The sequence below is a fragment of the Gossypium arboreum genome, chromosome 1 (assembly GCF_025698485.1).
Source record: "Gossypium arboreum isolate Shixiya-1 chromosome 1, ASM2569848v2, whole genome shotgun sequence".
Taxonomy (NCBI): Eukaryota; Viridiplantae; Streptophyta; class Magnoliopsida; order Malvales; family Malvaceae; genus Gossypium; species Gossypium arboreum.
This window is the reverse complement of record NC_069070.1, coordinates 111214133-111240764: the sequence shown is the minus strand read 5'-3', so window position 1 is coordinate 111240764 and position 26632 is coordinate 111214133. Positions and strand designations below refer to the sequence as shown.

Sequence of the window (26632 nt, the reverse complement as noted above, 5' to 3'; positions counted from 1 at the left end):
CCTTAAATTTTGAGTATTTACTCTTGTGCAACAAGACTTTTCTCATCTTTGCAATTTAGTCCTTTCTTGAATTAATATATCATAATAAACTTCTCAATATTGACATCACTCAAAAATTCCCTTTTTGTCACTTTATTTCCTTATTTTACTATATCACGGATAATATTTTACTGTAAAAATTTTCGGGGTATTACAGAAAGTTAAGAAATTGGTAAGTTTCCCTACCTCTTTGTACTTATGGATTGAAGAAGGGGTGAAGTAGTAATTCTTAAAAGCTTCTACATAATTCTAGATTTTGGGTTGAAGAAGGGGGGGTGAAGTTGAAAATTTTTGTTAGATACTGTCATATGATATTACTATATGTAAACCATGATGAATGAAGCTTTGGGCCTTACAGAGAAGACACTGCGGTGTTCGAGCATCAATGTTAGGATTACGAATGGAAGAATGGGCGGAAGAATAGAGAAAAAGGAAAATAGAATTCCGTTAAAATATCGCCATCCGAAATTTTTGGGAGCAGACCGCGAAGTGCGAAGCTTCAGGCCTTGCAGGGGGACTCTTCAGTGTTTGAGTATTAAGGTGAAAAGGGAAACAAGTCCTTTGGGACGACACCATGACGACGGTTATTAAGTTTCAAAGAGCAACACCACGGTGGCGGTCAGCAGTTTCTATGGGACGACACCACGACAACTGTAAAATCCTACGGGACAGACACCTGGAAAGAGGTTAGATGTGCAAGACCACTGTCGAAACCATTTTTTTGAAAAACAGGGTCAATTTTAGTTTTGAAAATGATAAACGAAAATTGGGAGTCACCACCAATCTTTTTTATTTAGGTGTGATCGGATCACCTAGAAATTTGGTCATTTTAATAAAATATTTTGATTTACTAAAACAATGATTTTGGTCTACGAAATTCAAGAAAATGGGTTCGGGAGTCAGTTACGTACGAGGAAGGATTAGCATCCTCGTAACGCCCAAAATTGGTACCTAATTGATTAATTAATGTCTTGATATCAAAAGTTTAGAAGATTTTAAAATAAAATTTAAAATATAATCCCTTTTATGAATGTTTGGATAACTCGAGGTGGATATTAAGATTCTCTTGTTTCGAAGAAATAAAATATCACATCTAGCACGTAGGACACGACATTTCGAACCTTCGATACCAAAATCATCTCATGATTTACAAAACTCATGCATTGAAATTTTAAAAAGGATATTCGGTTGTTCAGTCAAACGATAAATCGAAACCCAGCACGCAGGGCATGATTTCTCGAAATTTCCAAACACGAAATATTGCCTTGTTTCAAATTTTTATGATCCCCTTTTATGAATGTTCGTTTTACAAAAATATTTGAATAAATCGAAGCGGATGCTAAAGACCTTCTTATCTCGAAGTAATTAAATGTCACATCAGTATGTTAGGACACAACAGTTTAAACCCCCGGAAATAAGCTTGCCTTTTGATTTAAAAAAACTATTTAAATTTTAGAAGGATATTCGGTTATTTAGATTAAATGAGAAAAATCGAAACCCAGTAAGTTAGGGCACGATTTTCTCGAATTTCCAAGAACGGAATATTACCTTATTTTATTTTTGTATATTTAAATAAATATGTATGCAATATTTAAAACCATGCGTATCATTTGGGTTTTAGTATAAAGAATGAACCTTTAACATGGCTCATGATGTGATTGGAATAATAATAGAATGATAACACGAATAAACAGCATAACGACATATCTATAATAATAAAACAACGAGTATGCAATGGCAATTATCAATTAAATCTAATATTAATTAAACCATGATATACATAAAAATAATAATGAAAGAAAGTGGAATATGAATAAAATAAACATGAAAGTACCAAAAACAAATAAGTAACAAAGAAGGATTAAAATAATGTAAGGATGATAATAGTAAAATTTTACGTGAATAAGAGATTATAAACAATTATATTTTAAGAGAATAATAATAATAATAATAATAATAATAATAATAAAACAAATAAATGAATGAAAAATAGGTAAAATGGAATAATAAAAAGTATGTGTATAAAAATATATAAAAGAGAATGCATATAAAAGAGAATGCATATAAAGGAACAATCCAACTTGAAATACTAAGAAACAAAATAAAAGAAAATGATGAGAACGTAAGTAGATAAAAATCATTAATAAAAGAATTGGTTAAAGATTGGAACTGTACAAATAAATAACTTGAACGACTTGAAATAATACAAAATTTGAAGAATAGATAGATATACATATAATATTGAATTTAAAAGTAAAGATAATGAACAAATGGTTAAAATAATATTAAATTTAAATAGTTTAAAGTAGAAGAATGATAAATTGATAAATCAAATATAAATAACATTGAATCTAAATATTTTAAAAGTAAACGAGGAATGAGCAAATAAATAAATAAATAAATAATACTATTATTAAATTCAAGTATGTAAAATAATGAATAAATAATGAAGTTAAACAAATTAGGATTTAATCGAAATCAAAACAAAATTAAAGGAAAAAAACGGAATAAAATAAAATATCGGGCCCAGATTATGATATGCGAATGAGATGGGGGACCAAATGTGGCAATATCCCCGTCCCCCAAAACGCATAAATTCAATAGGGACTGAATCTGAACATTTTAAAAATTACAAGGTAAAAATCAAAAGAAAAGAAAAAGGAATAAGGCCGAATTGCAACATACCACAAAAGCGGAGGGATCGGATCCATAAATAACATATTAAAGCGGAAACACGCGGGTCTTGGCATGGAGTGGGTCGGTTTTTCGGGTCTAAACTTCAAAACGACGCCGTTTTGGCGCCTGAAACCAAGGCCCAAAACGACGTCGTATAATCCCTTTATAAAAAATTCATTCTCTTTCTCTTCTTCTGGGCTAAACCCAGAAACTGGCCAATAAGGCCACCGACAACCGATCGTCGCGCCACCGTGGCTCAGTCGCCGTTGACCGCCATGCGCGGTGGCCGGAGCTCGAAAAGAAGCCCCTTTTTTCAACCAATCGGAGAATAGGTAAAAATAAATCATTTTTTATATATTTTGATATATATGTATATAAAATAGTTTCGGGAAAAATAAGAAGAAGAAAATAAGGCAAAAATGAAGAGATACCCTGTTTTGAACTGGAGTTTTGTTTTCTCTCTGTTTTTTTTGTATTTTTAATTCGAATTTTTTTTTTTACAATCGTCTTTCGGTGGCTTTTTATATCTGAATACAAAAGGTTTGCTACATATTTCTACTGTTATTTGCCTACTGTTCCTTTTGCTGTTTCTTGCTCTGCTGTCTGTCGTGTTTCTTCTTTTGTTCTTTTTGCAGGCGCGCAAAGGGGTCAATAGAGGCGGATGTTTCGGCTTTTGGCTATTTTGGCACGATGAGGGCAGGCCTCAGGCGTTGAACGTGCTGGCGAGGCACGTCGGGAGCGGCTCAAAGCTACTAGGGTTTCTGACCCTTTTTCTTTTGCTGAAAATGTTCAGCTTTGGGCCATTTTGGGCTTGTTCTAGTTTTGGGTCAACTTGTAAAATTTTGGGCTTAATGGACTGTTAAAAACTTGGACTTTGGTTTTTTGTTGATTTGGGCTCGGGCCGGGCAAAATAGGCCTGTTACAACCATAGCTCGACGGTAAATATACTTTTCAACAATGTGAATGCATCATGGGGACTATGAGCAACATCAATATTTCACATCATTTGCTCAAGAGATGGACTATACTTCACTCGTATACCCATTATTTTATGATCGATACGCCTAATCTAGCCAACTTCAAATCCATTTCCCATGAAGTAACAGGGTATTCACTGAAGAATTTGGAATCTATTGTGAGCGCTGATATTCATTTTGTAATCGAATATAATTATCTTCAAGCTGATGCAACAGCATTGTTTAGAGGGATCTGTAATGTTCGTTCACTTGTTCTGTCTGCTACATCTCTGATGGTTTGTTTCTTTGACTTTATTTTGCAATCTCTAGATTTTTAGATACTTTATCATCTACTGACACTGTGCAAATTTTGTGACTGTCATAGCTTTTAAGCTGTGAACCGCTTCCTGTTTTTGCCAACTTGATGGAGCTGGATATGCGTCATTATTATGGTCTTATTGATTGGTCGAGTTCGGATAAAGGACTTGAAACTTTGCTGACAAGTTCTCAACTAGAAAAGCTTTACTTTATTCAGGTATATTCTATGTTTAAGCTTTTATTTAGGTTGCAGGCTCTTACTGACACCCGTGGTTTTAGGAAGTTCTCTGCTCTCTGCCAGCAGAAAGTGCCTTGTTGTTTGTTGTATAAACTTAAGACCATCAAAATTACAAACTTTACAGATGAAAAAGATAGTATTGGAAAGGCAGAGTATATTCTAAAGAATGGTGGAGCGCTACAGAAGTTGACAATACGCACAGGATTATACATTTCTGAAGAAGAGAAATTGGAGATATATCAAGTGCTGTTGGCTTCACCAAGGAAATCAAACCAATGCCGTATCTTGTTTATTTGATATAAATATAATATTGTATTGTTGGTACCATGTTTTTCTTGGCCTATTGAATGACTCTTTCTTCTCTGTTTATTAATTACATCTTGGTCATGATTTCTTTTCAACTTTTCTCAGTGTTCTTCCATCGTCGATTTCTGGGTCATCTCCATAAGAAACCTGCTCCCCTTTCCCATTCTATATCATAACAAGTTATTTGATATTGCAACAAAGACCAAGAATGGGTTTATTACACCTTGATGTTTATTTTACAAGTCACTCCTAAAAAAACAAAGCAAATTAATAAATCCTCATTTTGCAGCACAAGACAACCAAACAAACATACATATGTGACCAAATCTTAAAACCCCATAAGTGGAATTATTGCTAATAGCTTAGAATCTCCATCTCAGGCCTTAGGTGCAAACCCTGCTTTGAGCTTCTGAATTGTGTACACATCTGTTTTGAAAGACTGCGTTAAGATCTCATCATCAATGCCTGTTGCCAACACCGTAGAAGGAACTGAAACAGTACCAGCAGCTGCGCTACCGAAAGCAGAAACCGCGACCGCAAAATCGTTCTCGGCACAGTTGAACTGATAATGGACTAATCCCTTTGGGAACGCAAAAATATCACCAGCTTGAAGTCTTTGCGTAAAGAGCTTGTTAGTAGTGTCAACAAATCCAACTTCAAGTACACCATAGGTGAGAAACAAAAGCTCAGTGGCACGAGGATGAGTATGAGGAGGGTTAACTGAACCAGCAGGTTTTTGTAAAACAGCATAGGAAACACTTTGTCCATTAAGAGCAGGGAATTCAGCCATGGTTGCTTTAGTTACAGTGAAATTTGTTGGTGGATCAGAGTTAATAAGTGGCCTCATGCCAGTAAAGGTGAAAAAGTTTCCATCTAATAGAGTATTATTGACTCCCATTGGAACCACAAAATCAGATATAATATCAGGGTCTCCACTTATTGCAGACAAAGGGAAGGCAAGAACAAGAATTGCTAGGAAGAATCGTTGCTTGACAGTCAATGCCATGGCTGAAAAAAACCTGGAAACAAGCAAAGCTGCTATGCCGTTAGCAGAAGTTACATGTGTATAGAACCGTTTCTTTGTTTTGCCAGTTAGATATTTGTTTGGTCAGTAATCCTTAAAGTTGACGACAAAGACAACAGCTATAATCATGGCAAGTTGGCAACTACATGCTCTAATTTTCTTGTCTATGTTCCAAGGTTTTCTTTAATGGGAAACTATGAAAAGTCCAGATTCTTTAGCTGAGGCATATCCATATTTCCTGCCTTAATGCGATTGGAATTTCGATGGAGATAAATTTTTCCGCAGTTCCTATATATATATATATATATATATATATATATATATATATATATATATATTATATTAATTTTATTTCATTTTGGTCGTTAATTTATTTTGAATTCCATTCTTTCTTTCACTCGTTTAATAAACAAATTATTTATTGAATTTAATAATATATTACAACTTTAATAAATAATACGAATGAACATATTACTAAATCAATAGCAATAAAGAATTAAAATTAAAAAAAATTTGGCTCTCAACTTTACACCAAAGTTATTTTAACCCTTCATTTTATTTTCCATCTCTGTTAGTATTAATTAATTATTTTAAAATAAAATAAAAAACATTTTTTAACAATATTATGCTACCTTAGCAAAGTTATAGATGTGAACTTTTCTATTCATTTTGAAATGATTTGACAAATAACTTAAATTTAAGAGTTATTAAAAGAAATATAAAATTAAATAGAGAACTAAAATAATTTTTATGTAAAGTTTGAAGACTAAATAAATTATTATGCTTATTTTCATAAATAATTTTTCTCTGGATCTATTTTTGTAATTAATTTTTTATATTATGATTATAAAGAAAACCAAAAAATTATAAGTAAAATTTACACCAAATGTTACCCAGTGTGTGGTGTTGTAACACAGTGCAACACATGGCTAACAAATCAAACACAGAAAAAGAAAAAAAATAGTAACCGTAAAACATTGTAACGATTAAAAACAAAACCAACCTTGAGATCAACGGTTGCAATTCCTTCCATATCGAAATCAATCAAGATGGTGCATGAAATATCCTTTTCTAATAATTAGTTCGTTATTATATTAACTTATTAAAATTAAAAATTCTATTACACACGTATGTGTATAAAAATTATAAATATGTATTTAAAAATAATATAAATAATAAAATATGCATAATTAAAATTAAAAATAAAATTAATATCATAATAATATTTTAGTTGAATGATAAATTAAAATTTTACTAATATAATTGATTTAAATTGATCGGATAAAAGTTACACCAATTTAATATAGTAGTATAATTATTTTCGTTTGTGAAGTAGGACGTAACCCATGATTCTGTTGTACTTGTTAAACCTGCTACCTTGGTGTTAGTAGCATGAAGCTACTAACCAACTGAGCCATTTGTTATTTTCATGGTGGTGGGCAATCAAGAACTAATTGAGGTTGTTTTTTATTTTCCAGAGGCAGTTATATGCCATATTAAAAGGGTGCTTTGGAAGCATTTTTCACTGTCTTAAAACTTAGAATTTAATTTATTTAAGAAAAAAAAAACACCTGGGATTCATTGCAACAAAGACCAAGAATGGGTTTATTACATCTTGATGTTTATTTAATAAGTCACTCTCTAAAGCAAAATGAAAAATCCCCATTTTGCAGCACAAGACGACCAAACATGCATATGACACCAAATCTTAAAACCCCCATAAGTGGAATTAATGCTCTAATAGCTCAGAATCCCCATCTCAGGCCTTAGGTGCAAACCCTGCTTTGAGCTTCTGAATTGTTTGCACATCGGTTTTGAATGACTTTGCTAAGATCTCATCATCAATGCTCGTCGCAAACACCGTAGAGGGAACCGATACGGTACCAGCAGCTGCACTACCAAAGGCTGAAACCGCGACTGCGAAATCGTTTTCAGCACAGTTGAACTGATAATGGACTAATCCCTTCGGGAACACAAAAATGTCACCAGCTTGAAGTCTTTGAGTAAAGAGCTTGTTAGTAGTGTCAACAAATCCAACTTCAAGTATGCCATAGGTGAGAAACAAAAGCTCAGCAGCACGAGGATGAGTATGAGGAGGGTTAACAGAACCAGCAGGGTACTCTAAAACAGCATAGGAAACACTTTGTCCATTAAGGGCAGGGAATTCAGCCATGGTTGCTTTAGTTACAGTGAAATTTGTTGGTGGATCAGAGTTAATGAGTGGCCTCATGCCAGTATAGGTGAAAAAGTTTCCATCTAATACAGTGGCATTGACTCCAATTGGAACCACAAAATCAGATATAATATCAGGGTCTCCACTTATTGCAGACAAAGGGAAGGCAAGAACTAGAATTGCTAGGAAGAATCGTTGCTTGACAGTCAATGCCATGGCTGAAAAAAACCTGGAAACAAATAATGCTGCCATGCCGTTAGCAAGAGTTTCATATGTATATATAGATGGAACAGTTTCTTGGTATTGTCAACTAGATATTTGTTTGATTGTCAATTACTTAAAGTTGATGAAAAAGGGACCGGTTATAAACATGGGAACTATAAGCTCGAAGTTTCCTGTCCATGTCCCCAGGCTTTCTTTATTCAGGAATTTTGGAAGATTCAGATTATTTATCCAAGGCATATCCATATTGACTGTCTCGTGATTGGAGTATAGATGGAAATAATTTCAGCCCCCAAGTAGAGGTGTGCATGGGCCGGGCTACCGGCCCGGCCCAAAGGCCCATCCAAAAAATGGGAGGGTTTCGGGTAAAAATATAGGCCCGAAATATGGGTTTGGGCAAAAAAAATGAGGTCTGTTTAGAAAACCGTCCGGGCTCAGGTAAAATTTTTTTGGCTCTGGCCCGGCCCGAACTATATACTAAATATATATATTTTTTATTTTTAATCATATTTACATTTTTTCTTAATTTTAATATAATCACTTTTTATTATATTTTTAATTTGTGTATTGTTTTAAGAATTGTTTTAATATAGTTATTTATTTATTTCTTATTTTAATATTTGTTTTAAATGTATTTGATGATTTATTATAATTTAAAATTTTTTATTTAATGAAATAAGTTAAAAAAATTAATATGGGCCGGGCCAGGCCGGGCTTGAATAAATTTTTAGGCCCATATTTTGAGTCGGGCCGGGCCTAGAAAATGGGCCTAAATTTTTGTATGGGCCTGGCACGAACCCGGCCCAGCCCGGCCCATGCACACCTCTACCCCCAACACCCTTTCCTTTTTTAATTTTTATATCACTTTAATCCTTAATTAATTTTAAAATTAATTTGTTAATAAATTGAGTTTGAATAAATATATTTCTATTTGTTAGATTTATTTGTGTCCAGTTCTTTCATTAAAAGAGTGTCAAAATACTTTCAAAATAAAATAAAGTCTAAATTACATTAACTATTATTCAACATTGGAGTAGTTGACAAAAGAGTCACTCAGATTTCAGTTTAGTCACTCAATTTTCAAAAAATAATAAAATAGTCACTAACATTATCGAAAAGTAGCAAATCAGCCACTCATTAACATTTTCTGTTATAGAACTAATGGGATAGGTGACGTGGTTAGTTAGCTGGCTGACACGGCCAGTTAACTTGGCACGTTGGGCAAGGCAAAGTTAGGGACTCTTTTTTTCCTCCTTCCTTTTCTTTTTTTTATTAAATGACCCAATATTTTTTATTTTTTACGTAAATGGCTCAATATGCTTATACTTATTCTTCTCCATCCCAAGAAACTTGCCGTCGATGCCTCTGCTACAACTATAATTGACCTCCAAACCATCACCACCTTATCTCAATCATCCAATCATCCATTCAACAGTCAACAATCTAGATCAAAAGATGTTTGGAAAGCACCTAAGAAGAGCTCACCTTGTTCAAGCCTTGAAGAAAAAATGGTTCCTGCCAGAGAAAGAACTTAGGAATGGGAAGTCAAGATTGAGCAGGTTGTTGACATCAAGAGATCATTGCGAAACAGTGGAGGTAGAGTTATTGGCATCGTGGAATCGATCAAAAGAGAAAGAGTTAGGGGAAGAGTAAAAGAAGGTTGGGAGAAGGGATTGTTTGGAAGAATCCGAAAGCAAAGCCATTTGCTGCAAAATTTGAGAAAACAAAAAACGTGTCGAAAATTTGAGAAATCAAAATACCCCAATCTATCATCTCCACTGTTAGATATAGACGAAATCAAAGTTTGAAAGTGGGTTTAAGGAGTTTTGAAGTTAAAGGTGATACGCCATTGGTGATGAGTAGAGCTTTGGAAATTTTCTCTTCTTCTTTTTCTATGCTTCTTTTTTTTTTCTTTTACTGCCTAGCCCAACTAGGGTTTTAGATTGGGGTCGTTTACATTAGGGGTGAGCAAAATCCGATTCGATTCGAAAAACTCAATAAAAAATTCAAATTTTGAATTAAATAGTTCGAGTAATTTGAGTTAATCAAGTTATTCGGATCAACTCGAATAAAAAATTAAGTTTTTCGGTTTAACTCAAATATGAATTATATAATTCGAGTTATCCGAAAATCCGAATAAGAAAAGACAAAACTACGTCGTTTTGATATATGTTTACTTTTTTAAAAGTTAAAATTCAAAATAATTAAGTTAAAAAGCAAAACTACGTCGCTTTGATAAATGTTTACCCATTAAGTTAAAAGGTAAAATCATTATATTGTTTATGCAGTTAAATAATCTTATACTTCGTCTACTAGTTAAATAATCGGTCCATCTAAACGCAACATTAAGTATAAATAATAGTATTCGTTAACTCAACTCGATTTGACTCGATTCGATTTGATTCAAAAAAAATTCAAATTGAGTTTGGTCGCTAAAATAGGATTTGTTAACTCGACTAACTCAAAAATTTTTTACTCGATTTGCCTTTACTCGATCGAATACTCATCCCTAGTTTACATAATAGTATGTCATGCCACTTTTTTGTTATGTTTGTAACGGAAAATGATTAAAATGACTGTTTTGTTATTTTTCGAAAGTTAAGTAACTGAATTGAAACCTGAGTGACTGTTTTGTCAACTACCTAAAATTGAGTGATTATTGGTATAATTTACTCAAAAATAAAATGAAAAACAACAAAATCTCATTTGTATCAACATGTTTAATTCAAAAGAAATAGAAACTTTTAACATTGTAAATTAATTGGTTAAACTGGCTGTCAGGGTTTATTCTGTAGTTAAATAAAATTTAATTTTTTATAAAACAAATAATTTAATCTTATACTTTTAGACACAATATGTCTAAAATTATTTATAGTCTATTCTAACTTATAAATAAGATAATAATATGTTTTAACACACTCAAATCGAAATCCTCCTCTACAATAATATTTATATCAATCAATTAAACCTTAATTAAAAACTCAATATCACATAAATGTTATAATACAGGAATCGTAGTTTGACCAAAATGATTCCATCTCGCTGGTGGTTGTTGTGGTTCATAAATAAAAGGTTATTTCATTTAATTGGGCTGCTAAAAGTCGATTGGGCCATTCCTGAAATAGAAAACGCAGCGTTTTTCTACTGTGAGGGTGGAGGGGAGGAAGCCGTCTCTCCAGATTCCGTCGCCATTTGGATAATCGTTAATCGACCGCCAACTTAATCAGATAATTCCCAAACAATCCCTAGAATCAGAGATCTTCCAAAACTTGAATGAAGAATTAGAAATGGCGAGTCGTTTACTTCTTCAAAATCTGTCAAAACGACATCTACTTCGTTCCACCTTCGCTTCTAGATCCGTAAGTTTCTTCTTCTTCGTCTTCTTTCTTTATTTTTAATATTAATATAAGACATGAATATTTCCTCTAGTTTATTTACTTATAATTTTGCTCTTACTGAAAAGGCAAGTACGTTGGTGTTAGCCGAGCATGAAGGTGGCTCGATCAAGGCTCAGTCATTGAGCGCGGTGGTGGCTGCCAACTCCCTAAGCCAGGACAATCCCGTTTCCTTGCTATTGGCTGGCTCCGGCTCTTCCCTTCACCAAGCCGCCGAGAAGGCCGCCACTTGTCACCCTTCTATTTCTCAGGTAACCCCTGACGTCAATACTCTCTCCTTTTTTACTATTTTCATTTTTATTTAGTTATAAATTTTCACTTTTTCTTTTTTCTTTTTATATTACACTCCTAATTCTACCTTTTAATCTGCGGGAAATCAAATTAACAGATTAAATTTAATTTCTAATTGAAGGATGAAAATTATTTGATAAATATATGTATGCTTCCTTTGTAGGTTCTTGTAGCTGATTCAGAGAAGTTTGCATATCCTTTGGCTGAGCCATGGGCTAAGTTAATCCAATTGGTTCAGCTAAAAGGAGACTACTCTCATGTAATTGCTACTTCAGATTCATTTGGGAAGAACATATTACCTCGTGCTGCTGCCCTTTTGGATGTTTCTCCTGTTACTGATGTTGTTGACATTAATGGCCCTCATCAATTTATCAGGTAACTTTTATGTTGTCATACTATTTGTTTACTATAGCAGAATGCACTGTGGTGGATGCCATTTGTATGTGAATTGCTGTTGCTTGTCGCGCAAGTTAAGTTAATTGAGTTGTTGGTACACTTGAGGTTTTAAAACAATGGACTTTTGTAAGAAATGGCAAGTACATTACGGTTTAGGAGGAATTGTATTTTGCTATGTTACCCAGACTTGGAGGTTAGTGTCAGACGGCATATGTTTTTGTTACCCAGATGCTTAATTATCTTTTAGTTCTTCCTTGCAGTTGGAGTATTATACTCCACATGCCCATTTCAGTTATATTCCAGATACTGGTATTAGATACGGATATCAGGAAAATGGACAGGCTTTGCATCAGAAGTATTTTGGGGTTCGCTCCATGTCTACTAGTTGGTTGCTAGTCAAGGGCAATAGGGTCTTGATTTTGAATTGTGTTGAAGTTATTTAGGTTATTTAATACTTGTAGGCAGCAATGTATCTTCTTGTTAATTGTGACCAGTTTTATCATTGGATTCTTGGTTCCTGTATGTATTTATGATCAATAAGTAACTTTAAAGCTTAAACTTTGCAGTTACTATGTTTGTGTCATTTAAGAAGCTTATACCTCTTGTTAAACTGACTTTGATGTAAGGTGTACCACTTTTTTTGTAACAGGCCAATTTATGCTGGAAATGCTCTTTGTACAGTTCGATACACTGGTGCCAATCCTTGTATGTTGACAGTTAGATCTACCTCTTTTCCGGTGCGTCCTATCTCTGTTGATTCGAAGTCTGGTGGGGCTTCTATTTCTGAGGTTGATCTCTCAACCTTAGATGAAGGTCTGTGTACCTTCTACTGATGCACAGATGTTCAAACTTCAAATTGACTTTTCTCTGTCTTGTACGGTATTCTGCCTTACTGCTTCAGAGTGGAAAGGAACTAAAGAAGAATTTTCTGTTCTCGTAGTTTTTGCATCGGAATTATGATGTTGAGAAATTCTATATTAAAATTTTTTTCATTACTAACTCGTTAGATTTACTTGGATATTGGGTTTGCCACTGGAGTCTATGCCATGTCTTGAAACCATCATTCTTACTCTGATTGCAGATTCTGTTGGTAAATCTAGATTCATGAAGCTATCATCCCAAGATACAGGTCGACCTGATTTGGGAAGTGCAAAGATTGTGGTTACAGGTGGGAGAGCTTTGAAAAGTGCTGAGAACTTCAAAATGATAGAGAAGCTTGCAGAAAAGCTCGGTGCAGCTGGTAGCTTCCAGAACTCTACTATGTTGAACTTAAAATATCTTCATTTTAGTGTTGTCCTTGTCACATCTTTTCTCCAATGAATATATAGTGAACGTTATCTACTAGTCTTTTACATTTTTATGATATTATGCTTATTGGTTCTTCTCTTGTGCTATAGTTGGTGCTACCCGTGCTGCTGTTGATGCTGGGTTTGTTCCCAATGACCTTCAGGTAAGATGCATATGGTTCTTTCCTGCTGACAAGTTACAAGCATGTGATAAGGAACTTGTATCATGTCATTTTATATTTTTTGGCTGGTTCTTTGGTTTTGTTTGAATGGTTTCAAATGGAACATTTAAACTACTGTTGTCATTGGTTGCTTTGTTGAGGTTGGATTCCTAAGATGTTGTCCTTTTTCTCTTATTTTCCACAAAAAGAACACATGCATGCATGTAGAAGAGAAAACTATTTCATGATTTAAAGGATCATTTGTGATGCATTCATTGAATTATAAAATCAAGAGATTACATACCATTGAATCATTCAGTTATTGCATCATTCAGTTATCTTTCTTTGTTCTCCTCAATCCTTGAAGAAATATGCATTTGCATTTGGATGAGAATCTAAAAAGAAAAATAGCTCAAAGTAATAAACTAGCATATTGCTGCAATATCTTTTATATGTTTTTCCTTTCTGATCTGCTGTGTTTTGACTATTTTGTCAGGTGGGCCAAACTGGGAAAATTGTGGCCCCGGAGTTATACATGGCATTTGGTGTTTCAGGAGCCATTCAACACTTAGCTGGCATGAAAGACTCTAAGATTATTGTTGCTGTTAACAAAGATTCTGATGCACCCATTTTCCAGGTGATCCTGCTTTCCTATCCAGACATGCATATATGCCCTGTTTGAGAGATGTGAATGCATGCTGCATACACAAAAAAGGGTGCATATATGACCTTGATTGTTAGATGCTGGACCCTGATTGATCTCGCTGCATTCTATATTCTTATACGGTGCAGGTAGCTGATTATGGACTTGTGGGTGATCTTTTCGAAGTGATACCAGAGTTGTTAGAGAAGCTTCCTGAGAAAAAGTAGACCTGTATACTTCCCAAAGTTGCAAAAAATTGTTGAATGGTGTTTAAAGTTTCAAAATGGATAGCAATAAAAGTAAAAAATTTACTGTTGAATAGCTGACATTTCTAACTTGATGTTTAAGTTGCTAGCCTCTGGTTGGGAGCAAAGCAGATGCTTTAACGGGTTCCTTTACATACACACATGGCTCTGCATTGTTGTGGTGAAATAGATAACTACATTTATGCTTTAGCTAATTGCAGTAAAACTGAGGTAAACAAAGATAAATTGTGCTCTTTTATCACATTAAAGAATTCTTCATTTGTCAAAGCACTCAAAATTATACAGAGTACTGAAGTTTGCGCTCTGTTTGATTGTTATATATATAAGAAGGAACAAACTGAACTGTGTTCCAATCTCAAAGTTGCAAGAAAGTTGGCGGAAAAAAAAAGAAGAGTAAATATCTAGTATTAATAAAATATTCGAGCAATATGCATCTAGTGTAGTGGTATCATAGTACCCTTCCACGTTACCGGCCGGGGTTCAATTCACCGTATGCGCATACGTTAAAGGTTGCTAAAGAAAATTTTGCAAATAGCTTTTCATATGTAGATATTGTTGGCTTGCTTTAGAGCTGATCATGAGCCGGGCGGTTTAGCCCGAAGGCCCTCCCGAAAAATGAGAAGAGAGGATTTGAGTAAAACTATAACTATTTTTTTATTATATTGTCAATTTGTGAATTGTTTTAGTATCATTTTTATTTATTTTAAGAATTGTTTTTATGTTTTTAAATATATTTAATTTATTATATTTTTAAAATTTTTATTTAATGAAATAAGCAAAAAAAATTAATATGGGTCGGGCCGGACCGGGCTCGGACTTAATAATTTTATTTCGGGCCGAACTTGGATAAATTTTTAGGCCCATATTTCGGGCCGGGCTGGACCTAGGCCTAATAGACTGGCTTAAAATTTTATTTCGGCCTGACTCAAAACCGAGCCGGCCCATGATCACCTCTAGCTTGCCTACCCTGCTTGTAAGTCGGGCTATTTAGGGGCAACAACTGATTTTCAAGTGATAAATTATTATTATTATGATTGTAATAGAAGGAACCAAGTTTGAAAAGTAAATGGTATTGAGTTAGTTTAAAATGCATGTATTTAGGTGATTAAAATGGGAAAGCATATCTTGTTGGAATATTTCTTTTGTGTGACGAAAGCAGTTCCTGTATCTGACCCATCCCTTCGAAAGTCTGTATTTGGTGCCACATCTCATGCATTTTATATGATTCAACAGCCGCAATATGGATGGGGCGCCGTATTTCCCCTTTCTTTACTTGTGCATTCTCTATTCTTTTCCATTTTTATTTTTTTAAAATTTAGGAGGTCTAATCCATAAATTTCAATGTGTTGCATTTTATTATTTAAAATTAAATATCAATTAACATGTATTCAAATTTAATAGCAGTTTTTATTTTTAAATTTTAAATTCCAACAACTAAATAGATTATCATGTCTAATTCACTATATATTTATTAATTTAAAATAATTTTGAAATTAGTTTGACAACTAAAATGATTAACAATAAAAATCATATAAATATAAATGATCTTTTGTCTTCATTTATGATGTTATAATATTTGCATAAAAAATGATATTATTTTAACAAAATAAATATTTATGTATGTATTTTAAAAAATATTTTTAATGTAATTTCATATAAATTAACACATATATACCAAATAATATTCACATTAAAAATTATTGTTATTTCATAAATCTATAACTATGGTAAAATTTAAAAAAATCAATATAGAAAAAAAATAAAAGACTATAGTATCGTATATTTTTATATTGATATATTGTTTAAGATATTATTATCTCTCACATATACTTTATATGATTTTTAATAATAATTAATTATATTCATTTAAAAAAAGTTCAAACTAACCTAAAGAGGGCTCCAAAATAAAAAAACTGGAAAATTCATTTACATATTGTTAATTAATAAATATAATTAGAGATAAAATAAAATAATGAGAATAACGTTAATAAGTCAAAAATGTATAGTAATTGACATTAGAGGTATTTGAGAGGGTAGAGGAGACTGCCTAACTTCGTAGAACTACTGTTTCAGAAAAATAAAACCAAACATATTTTATACTTGAAGAAAAGAAAACTTTCCGTATTGGAAGCAATTTGGGTGATATATACTCCCAAATTTAGAAACATTTGGTAACCCTATCGGCTGCTACTTACAAACCATGGTTGCAATAATAGTTCAATTATGATATGCCAATTCGCCTAAACCCACATCTTTTCATCTTTCCTTTTATGCCTTATCATCCACTCCTTTCTTCAATTATTTGTGTAACTTTTGTCAATTCTTGTATATCACATACTAGTATCAGATTTTAATGCCACTAACCACTAATTCTTTTATTAACACTCATATATATTTTCTACAAGATGTGGCATTGAATGTTGTTGGGTGTTTACGTGCTATATCAGATGTTGTTTTAGGAAGAGTTATGGTTAGACTTGAGCAATGTATGGAGGTGGGAAGATGTAAGATATTGGTAGTAGATTTATGATGGTTCTATTAGGATGTGATAAGATAAGTCTCGATCATATCTTAAAGAGTTTATAGTAAAAATGATGAGAGAAATCTCCAAGCAAATCTTAATGTGATTTGACGACATCCATGTGGTATGTAGGAGTCTTTAATTGGACGATTTATCAAAATGATTGATCTAATCAAATAGTTTGGAGGAAGTAGCTATATATATTTAATACTCTATTTAAGTTCTTCATTAAGATTTTTGATAAATTAAAAAATAAGTGTTAAAAAAATTAAATATTAAATTTAAGGGTAAAAGTACTTGGGTAGTCTCTCTAATATAAGAAGGAAGCAAACAAGTCTTTCTATTGAAAAATGGACTAATTAAATCCCTATACTTTTAAAATAAAAACAAGTTGGTAAAATTAATAACGGTGTTAATAAAAATCATCCAAAATGTCTAGGATATAATAAAATAATAATTATTTTTAATATAATGTGAATTTTAATTAAAAAATACATGTATTTGAATATTAATTTATTATAAAACTGAAATTTTATTTTACTTTAGCAAATAAATTAAATTCGATTGGTTCTAGTTAATAAAATTAACCAAAATTATTTCCCAATTTTATTTTAGTTAATTAATTAAAATAATTATTAAATCAAAATAGTTCCTTTCAAAAGTAATATGTCAACTTTTATAACAAATTAATATTTTCCACTTATTATTAAATAAAATCTACATCATTTTTATTATATCCTAATCATTGTCATCAATGCCATCTATAATCAGTATTTTAGATGATTTCCTTCCACACTGTTAACAATTCTTCTAAAAGTAGAACAACTTACTTGGTTGATTTTTAATTAACACAAATATTTGTTCGCTTACTTTTTGATATTAGAGGATCTGGTTACCGACTTTCACTCAATTTAACTTATAAAATTTACTTCATATATTTCATGAGTGTAAAATTTAGTTAGAGGGTCCGATAAATGGAAATTTTAAATTTAAATTATTTTTATTTTATATGTTTACCTTTATTTTTAAAAAAATTAAATTATTTTAAAATATAATATTAAAATAAAAATAATTAAAAATATATATTAAGTGATAGTTAGCTCCTTATCTATTTATCGTTTTATATATATTTTTATAAAAAATTGTTGGTGTCATCCATCAATCGAATTTCAACTCAATCAAAAAATTAACAAAACTCAATTTTTTTACAAAATAAAAATATACTATAATAAATAAATGTACAAAAAATACATTTAAAAAAATTAAAAATCTTAATATCCAAATTTGTAAGATATGTTGAAACACAAAACCAACCCCTTTAGAAAGATATTATAGTTTCTTGTTGACTTCTTGGTAGTTGGAACCTATATGTCAATTTTTTTTAATTGATTTCTCAGCATATTTACAATTATTTGACATAGAGAAAATGTCTTAATTTGATGGCTGAGAAAAAGAAAAAGTCTTTAATTTTAGGTAAATATTACTACACTAATGAATATTTTTAAGGTTATTGTCTTAATCATTTCTGCTGCGATCTTAATTAAAAGGTATTTGTCTTTAACTAAATATTGAACACCATTTGTTCTTCTCCTAAACATTTTTTTTTTCCATTCAAAGTGCATCATTGTCCATATATACTTCCAGACAACAAAAATATGAAGCAACATTACTGTTTTGCATTGATGCAGGTGAAGACAGGGAGAGAGAGAGAGTGATATACATAGGATTGGTAATAAAACTGAAATCAACCTAGGTATTGTACTACCATTGACAATGGAACTAAACAAAGACCCTTTTTCTTTAGTTCGGTTTCATCGTTTCTCTCATCTGTCTGTCCTGATGAACCGCTTCCTTTGTTCTTCTGTAATAACAACATTAATCAATAATAATAATAAACCCCATTAATTAATCAAGACGAAAGGATAGTTTCTTCACCTGAGATTTGTCCATAGCATCTTTCATCTTCAGGTTCTTATCAAATTGGTTCTCCATGTTAGTGTTACAAATCTATAAAAGAAAAAAAGGAAGTTGACATTTTAATTTCATTTTTCTATTTTAAAATCCAATGAAAAACTGGTTAATATAATGTTTAAATGACTAAACATGTAAATTATGCATAGTATAAGGAGAAAAAGAAGAATTTGACCAAAATAAAAGGACGTGAGGCTGACCTTGGGGCTGTTAACAGGAGAGCTAGCAGTATCTTCCAAATCATCATCAACGAAACCAGCAGCAGATGATCCATTATTCTTCCTTTTCTTGAAACTCAACCTGTTCTTCTTACAGCTTTTTTGATCCAAAACATGTGGTCCAGCCGCAGAACAAGCTGCATCAGACAGCAGCGATGATGTTTGGTAATTGATGTAAGAAGAACAATAACAGCTGCTGCTGTTACCATCCATCTGGATATCATTTGAGAAATCTTGAAAATACATAGTCCAACTACTTTCCTCAGGAGTTTCATCACCCACTGGGGATGATGGTCTAAACATTGAATTCATGGAGTTCTCCATATGTGAGAGAAAGAAAGAGAAGTTGAGAAGTGATAAATAAAGCACTTCCCACCTGCAAATATGTGCGTGTGTATATATATATATATATAAAGAGAGAGAAGAAGAAAAGACAAGTTTGAGAATAATAGAAGAGTAAGAGATAGGAATGTTGGTGGGATTGATGTGGACCAAATACTAACACAGATTATTATTAGATTAAAGGGAGTTTTGGGGGAAGAATGTATGTATGTATGTATGCACCAACATAGATTTGTTATACCAATATTTTCTTAAAATTCCTTCCACTAAAATGCTTTGAATCTCTCCCTAAAGTCGCTTTGTTAGACCAAATAGATTCTATTTTTTAAAGTATACTAATAAAGTATTCGAATATATAAATAAAGAGAGGTATTGGTTAACACTAATAATTTTACAACAGTATAAATGGATACTTCTCTAGTAATTAAATTAAACTATTATTAAGATGACTTTTTCATCATTGAAATCTAGAAAATTAAGGAAAGGGTCTGTATTTTTCTCAATCATTCGTTGAATACATACATCCTTCCATTATTGGAAGGAATATATTAAAAGTATTTGATAATTAGCTGCAGAATTTGACTTCAACAATAACTAAACATTATATATGTATTCTTTCAACATTTTCTTATCTTAAAATATATGTAATTTATAATATTATTAAAGTTTCTAAATTAGTATCATTAGCTAATAAAAACACCAATTAAACTAGAAAAATGATAATAATAAAAAAAATGCAAAAGAGGAATAACATTTCCTTGATGTAAAATGCTATAGAACATTTCCAAAAAAAGAATTTCATGGGAAAAGGGCGCAATGTGTTGATGGTGGGATCCCATTAGCAAATTTGTAACATGAATTTGGAAGGTTTCATTGTTTTATACAAACATTTTACAACCTTCTATTCTGATATTTCCCATGTCGTTTACCCCATTTTCATCTAACTGCTCCTTAAATATCAAATTTCCCTTTTCTATTTTAAAATACATTAACATTAGTTTTTAATAATAATCTAAGGCTATTGACTTTTTGATTATTTATACCACAATTTGGTTAATTAGAAGATTTGGTGAAGATTTGCTTCTAATTTTAATAACATTCTTCTTTGTGTCAACTGTCCAAATAAAACCTTCATTACAGGCTTCATCATGTTGGGAAGGCTTTTTGAATGGGTAATGGTATTGACTATTTTAGCAATGAAATTAGATGTTATAGTAATGAGATATGTGTTTGGATTTAAATATAACGATAGTGGTAAGTAGAAAAATATAACTATTAACAACATTAGATTAAAGTGTATTTATATAATGAAAATATTAGTTTATATAAAATATTTTAATTTTTCATGTAAGAATATTTTATTAATTATATAATAATATATATCTGACTATTATATAAAAATAGATTTTACAGATTTATTTATGTATTCATTTACTGCTTAAATATAATGTAAAACGTGTTTAATAAAAGGAAAAATAAAATAAAATAAAGCGTAAAACTGTAAAAAATGCTTCATTGAAGGCATCTTCTTCCTATTGAAGCGTCAGCATGCAGTAAAATATTGAGCCTTTACTGTGTTTCAGCACTCCAAACTCATAGCGCTAAGTTTGACTTCAGAGAGATTTCAAAATAAGGTAATGTTGAGATTAATTATTGTAGTTTTCAGTGTGATATATATTTATATTTAAATGTAATAATAGCGGTGAAATAATAAAAATAATTATAATTAATAATATAAAAGATGTGTTTGATAAATTATTAATATTTTTATTTTATTAAGAATAAAAATTTTAACATTTAATTTTTAAATATGTTTAATAATTCTAATTCTATTAATTTTTAACTTATACAAAATTTTGTTAAAAAGTATTGAAAAATATAAATACTTAAATAACTATTTATCACTTAATATTAAAAATATTAAGTTGATGTCATTTTAGAAATTAAATTTGAAAAAAAGAGATATCCAATAATTAATTTTATTAATATATCAAGTACTAAAAGTTCCACCAAAATGTGGGTGACGTGGGCAGCTGCTACTTAAAAATTTTCAATCTCCTAATCTAGGGTCAAAACAAATTAATTATAAATATTTAAATTTAAAATCCGTATCAGTTTGATGGCTAGAGTGCTTACTGTTTTTAGTATGGTTTAGATTTGAGTTGAGCTAGTCGCTTTTTTATTAGGGCTTTACCCTCTTTTTGCTTGTAATTTACCCAAAAATAATTCAAATCCAATTTTAATATTTACCGACATAACTTTAATGAATTCGCGAACCCAATTAAAACAATTATCTCACTCGATTTATTCATATTTGTAAATTTAAATCAAAGTATCTTGAGAGAAAATGATAATGACATAAATGGTTCTCATTTTCTTTGACATGATGAAGTGAAATCTAGGGGTATAGACATGACTATTCAAGAATATATAGTTCTAAAATTAGAGGGTTGTAGTTTTTTCCCGCAAAGCATATACTAAAATTTGGTAATATAAAAATTATGTGTGGTCATCTCATCCCTTAATTATGAGGTCGAAAAGATTAGGGGTTCAATTCTCGTTTATGAGAATGAAACATATTTTATAGTCAATTATTCACCTCTTTAGAAAACATCTATAGCACTGCTGCTACTGGCAACGAATACCTAATTTAAAAAAAAAATTGGTAATGTAAAGTTAGAGAGAGGGGGCTTTCATCCTTCAATTTCTATGATAAAAAACAAAAAATATGAATGAGAAAAATAACCCCCCACGTGCACCCCAATTCATTGCATTTATTTTCTTCCCCTGTGTGTATCATTTTACATACCCAACATTTCCAATTAACTTAATTAAAAATTCGTTTTATTTTAGAAACATTTCTGTTTCCATATACCACTTGTGTTTAGGATTTAAAGATAGTTATTTGAACTGAAATTCAAGATATAACATCACTGTCGGGCCATGAATTAGAAGGGTCTTTGTTCAAAATTCAATTTATATGTACATATGGGGGACTATTTCTTACAGTTGTGTGGGCCTTTGAATGAAAATTTAGATAAGAAATATGATATAGCACGCTTCTTGCCTAACACTATTTCCTATCAGTTTCTTTACCTTTTCTAATGTTTGCCTTCTTTTGTTATGAAATGATCCAAAAATTAAGGTTGAGACTCTTTCATTCATCTTTTATCTTTTTTTTTTTAAATAATGTGTACTTCAATTAATTTGTAATAGGAATTATAAATAATATTACTTTATCAAAAAAAAAAAAAACACAAAATTGCTCTCGGGAAAGGATTGGTCTCCTTCGTTGGATAAGATTTGAAAGAGCATAAATTGGTGGGCAGCAGAGCAACTCTCTTTTACTGGAGAAATCAGACTTATTAATCAGCTATCTTCAATGTTTGAAGCTTTTTATGTCCTCATTTTATCATAGCTATTTTAAGAACAATAATCAAATTAAGTTTTTTTCCAAAATAAATTTGACTCGAAAAAATTGATTTTTTTTTAAATTTAGGAAACAAAAAAATTTAACTTATTTAAAGTTTGGGCTCAAGAGCCTAACTTATTCTGGCTCAACATGTTTTCAAATATATGATGTCGAAACCTCTTTTTTTAAAAGGGAAAGTATTTAGAAAACGGGAGTCGCCATCAACCTTTTTAGGTGTAATTGGATCACCTTATAAAATATTTTGGTCTACGGAAACATGAGAAAATGGGTTCGGGAGTCGATTACGTGCAAGGAAGGATTAGCACCCTTGCAACGCCCCAAATTGGTACCAAATTAATTTTCTGTCTTGATGTCAAAAGTTTGAAAGAATTTAGAAATAAAATCCCTTTTTAAAGCTAGAATAATTTGCTGAAAATCGAGGTTCTTTCGCTCCAAAAGAGTACAAACATCACATCCAGCATGATTGGGCACGATATTCTTAATCTTTCGAAATTGAAATCATCTCGTAATTTACAAAATCTATTTAGAAGGATACTTTAGACATTTAGACAGAGGGGAAATCGCAACCCAGCATGTTAGGGCACTACTTCTCGAATTCCTAAATACCAAAAACATTGTCTCTCTTTTTAAAATTCTTTTGGATTAAATGAGATATAATTTTTTTTAAAAGTAATGATGTATTTAACATATTACAAAGGATCAATATTAAGAAAGCTAATTAAGTTACCGATTCATACTTTAACATTTCATGTAAATATAGTATGGAAAATGATAAATAATGATGTAAATCACACAAGTATACATTAACATTTCATGCATATATAATTGTAAATAACATAAATATACATACATTATCATTCCATGCAAAATACAACATAAAGAATAATGAATAGAACAATACAAATTATATAATATACAACAATATTTCATGCAAATATAACTTAAAATAACAACATAAATTTCCATGCAAATATATAAAATAATAAATGAAATAAGAATAACAAGTAATTCATAAGATACAATTAACATATTAAAATAATACTAAATAAACACAAAATAGTATAAAAATAAATAAGTTACGAATATATAAAAAAAGTCAGAAGAAGAGAAAAGATAAGATTAAATACAAATAAAAATTTAAAACAATATAAAAATTATACTATATAATGTAGTGGCTTAACATATATTTATAAAATAATTAATAATATGTTGAATAGGAACAAAATTTTATAATAAGTTTTAGAATATTAAATACTAAATATTTAATAATGATATATATATTATTAACTATTAGTTAAAATTTTAGAAAAAAATTGTACATAGTGATAAATAAATAATAATATAATATATAATGAAAATGATATAATGAATAAAATATATATTAAAATAATATAATATATATATGATAAAGCGTATAAATAAATGTCTAATTAAAAAATATATAATAAATTTTATATAATAATGTTTGTAGTGAAAATAAATAATATAAAAATATTTAAAATAGATAAGTTATATAAAAAAATTTAAAAAAAGGATTAAAATGAAATAAGAATAAAATTTTTGGGTTAATTTCAAAAGAATTTTAGACCCAATTGAAACACGCGCTAAAACCAAGGGACTCACTGGGCAATTAGCCCTAATCCCAAAAACGACGTTGTTCCCAGAGTAAACTTTATAAGGGCCATCGGGACTAAATTGAATTAATCGTAAAAGATTAGGGCCAATTTAAAATAAAAATAAAATGGAATTGTAAATTTTAAAAATGCGGAAGGATCGATTTGGTAATTTTCCCTTAAAATAAAAACACGCGGATCCTATCCTGGTCACGGGTTTACACACGGATCTTAAGCTTTGAAACGATGCCGTTTTGGAGCTTATTGTTTTAAGCAAAAACGACACCGTTTTCATAAGGCTATATAAGCCAAATTTTAACCTAAAATTTCATTTTAAACCCGATTCTAAAAAAAAAAAAAATCCTCTGAAAGAGGATTGAGAATCTGCCCTCGGAGCTCTTTCGAGCCTCCGTCCAGGGGCTTACATGCGCCTACGTGCCACCGTCAACACCGCTTCTTACGGCGGTCGGAACCTGGAAAGCTTCGTTTTTCGCAAAGGTAGGTTCTGTTTCTTTTATTTTTCAATATTTGTATATATTTATAGAAAAGAAATAAAAGAGAGTAGAATAATCACTTCTGTTCAGTCAACTGTTTTGTCTTGTACTGTATATGCGTGTATATCCAAAAAAACGTAGTTTTACATTGTTCTCGATTCGGGCTTTTATAGCCACTGAAAATAAAATCATATTTACAATATTTATTTCTTGCCATATGTTGTATTGCCTCTGCTGTTTCTTCTTTCCCCTTTTGCAGGTGACGATGAGGAGACTAGCGATGATCGAGCACTGATGATGGCACACTGGCGTTGATTCGTGCGCTGATCACGGTGTGATACGGAGCCTGGAATCATGGCACTGATGGAGGCGTCGGTTGGAGTGCTTGCGGCGCCTAAGGTTTCTGAAACCCTAGGTCTTCTGTCCTTAGTTTACGGTTTGGGCCTCTTGGGCCTCATATATTTTTTTGGGTTGAGGGTGTAATGGGCCAGTGGGTAGTTTAAGTATTTGGGCTACAGTATAGGCTTGAGTGTAATCGGGTTTGAATGTTTTTGGGCCTTGTAATAATGGACTTTGTTTAAAAACTTTATTTTTTCCTTGGTTTATTCTGTTTCTAAACTTTTAATAGCCCGGGCAAATTGGGCCTATTACATATGATATATTATTTTTATTTTTGTATCATCTAATTTATATCATATGAAAATTAAATATACTATAGTATAATATAAATATTAAAAAATATATTATGTATGTTTTAATTTTGTTATATATTAGTGATTACCAATCCAAGTCCTAAATAGGATCGGGTCACCTATCCGTAACCCAGATAAGTCCTACCAGAAGATTGAGTCCGAAGCGAGCCACGGGAGGATAGCAAGGTGAGTTTGCGGGCCCTGCTCGTAGAACAAGCTCGCGGACTCAACTCTCAAGGCAAAGCCAAGGACCTGACTCAACTCTCAAGGCAAAGCCAAGGACCTAACTCGTAATGCAAGACCATAATTCTAGCTCATAGGGGCCTAGGGAGCTTGCAGAAAGGGTTGCGTGCTCTGCAGGCCACCCAGGCATGTGTCTAGCAAGTACGGAGCTTGCCTAGAATTGAAAGGATCGCGTGCTCCATAGACACATGCCCAACAAAATGGAGTTCGTAGAGAATGTCAGTACTAGGGACAGAGAATGTTAGTACTAGAGGTAGCGAAGTTAAGATAAAATAGTGGGGCCTATCATGAGCTGTAATAGCATTTGTAACATGTATAAATACCCGAACACTCCTATCAATAAGACATGAGAGAAAATATTACTCAACAAATTTAATAAAAGCTTATATATTAAAAGAACTATAATGACTTATTTAGATAAGCTTTTATAGTATTTTTGTACTTAAATAAGTTCATTTTCTTTAATCTATACTCATTACAGTTTAAGGTTGTTTTAAATATATAAGCCTTTAATAAACGAAAAAATATATAATGGTTATTAAATAAAAATAATTATATTTTTTAGAAATTAAAAATAATATAGATAAATTTTAATGAATTTGAACTAAATATTTACAAATATAAAAAATTTAAATAAAATTTGAAACTTATATTTTAAATCAAACCGAATATTAATATTATACATAAACTTAATATGAGTTCCGCCTATCCCTAA

At 31.2% G+C, this 26632-nt stretch overlaps 5 protein-coding genes and 1 long non-coding RNA gene across 6 annotated transcripts; 3 read left to right on the top strand and 3 right to left on the bottom strand.

Annotated features, from left to right (window-relative positions):
* Positions 1-3685: 3685 nt before the first annotated feature.
* On the top strand, positions 3686-4524 carry LOC108481401 (putative F-box/LRR-repeat protein At3g58920). Its single transcript, XM_017784539.1, has 2 exons — positions 3686-3967; positions 4057-4524. Exons 1-2 carry the CDS (start codon positions 3686-3688, stop codon positions 4522-4524), a joined length of 750 nt encoding a protein of 249 aa, XP_017640028.1.
* Positions 4525-4909: 385 nt separating this feature from the next.
* LOC108481400 (germin-like protein 9-3) lies at positions 4910-5539 on the bottom strand. The gene has a single exon (XM_017784538.2). It carries the CDS (start codon positions 5537-5539, stop codon positions 4910-4912), a length of 630 nt encoding a protein of 209 aa, XP_017640027.1.
* A 1777-nt stretch (positions 5540-7316) lies between these two features.
* LOC108482646 (germin-like protein 9-3) lies at positions 7317-7982 on the bottom strand. The gene has a single exon (XM_017785769.2). The coding sequence runs from the start codon at positions 7980-7982 to the stop codon at positions 7317-7319; it is 666 nt and encodes a 221-aa protein (XP_017641258.2).
* Positions 7983-11001: 3019 nt separating this feature from the next.
* LOC108480587 (electron transfer flavoprotein subunit alpha, mitochondrial) lies at positions 11002-14443 on the top strand. Its single transcript, XM_017783633.2, has 8 exons — positions 11002-11311; positions 11416-11598; positions 11802-12013; positions 12684-12847; positions 13116-13274; positions 13432-13484; positions 13978-14118; positions 14274-14443. Exons 1-8 carry the CDS (start codon positions 11240-11242, stop codon positions 14349-14351), a joined length of 1062 nt encoding a protein of 353 aa, XP_017639122.1. The 5' UTR covers positions 11002-11239; the 3' UTR covers positions 14352-14443.
* Positions 14444-18489: 4046 nt separating this feature from the next.
* Positions 18490-19508, bottom strand: LOC108482697 (vascular-related unknown protein 4-like). Its single transcript, XM_017785817.2, has 3 exons — positions 19083-19508; positions 18847-18918; positions 18490-18772 (listed from the first exon to the last, which is right to left on the bottom strand). Exons 1-3 carry the CDS (start codon positions 19422-19424, stop codon positions 18656-18658), a joined length of 531 nt encoding a protein of 176 aa, XP_017641306.1. The 5' UTR covers positions 19425-19508; the 3' UTR covers positions 18490-18655.
* Positions 19509-24937: 5429 nt separating this feature from the next.
* LOC108482721 (uncharacterized) lies at positions 24938-25600 on the top strand. The gene is made up of 2 exons (XR_001870922.2): positions 24938-24986; positions 25242-25600. It is a non-coding gene; the product is annotated as an uncharacterized LOC108482721 (long non-coding RNA).
* The last annotated feature ends 1032 nt before the right edge of the window (positions 25601-26632 follow it).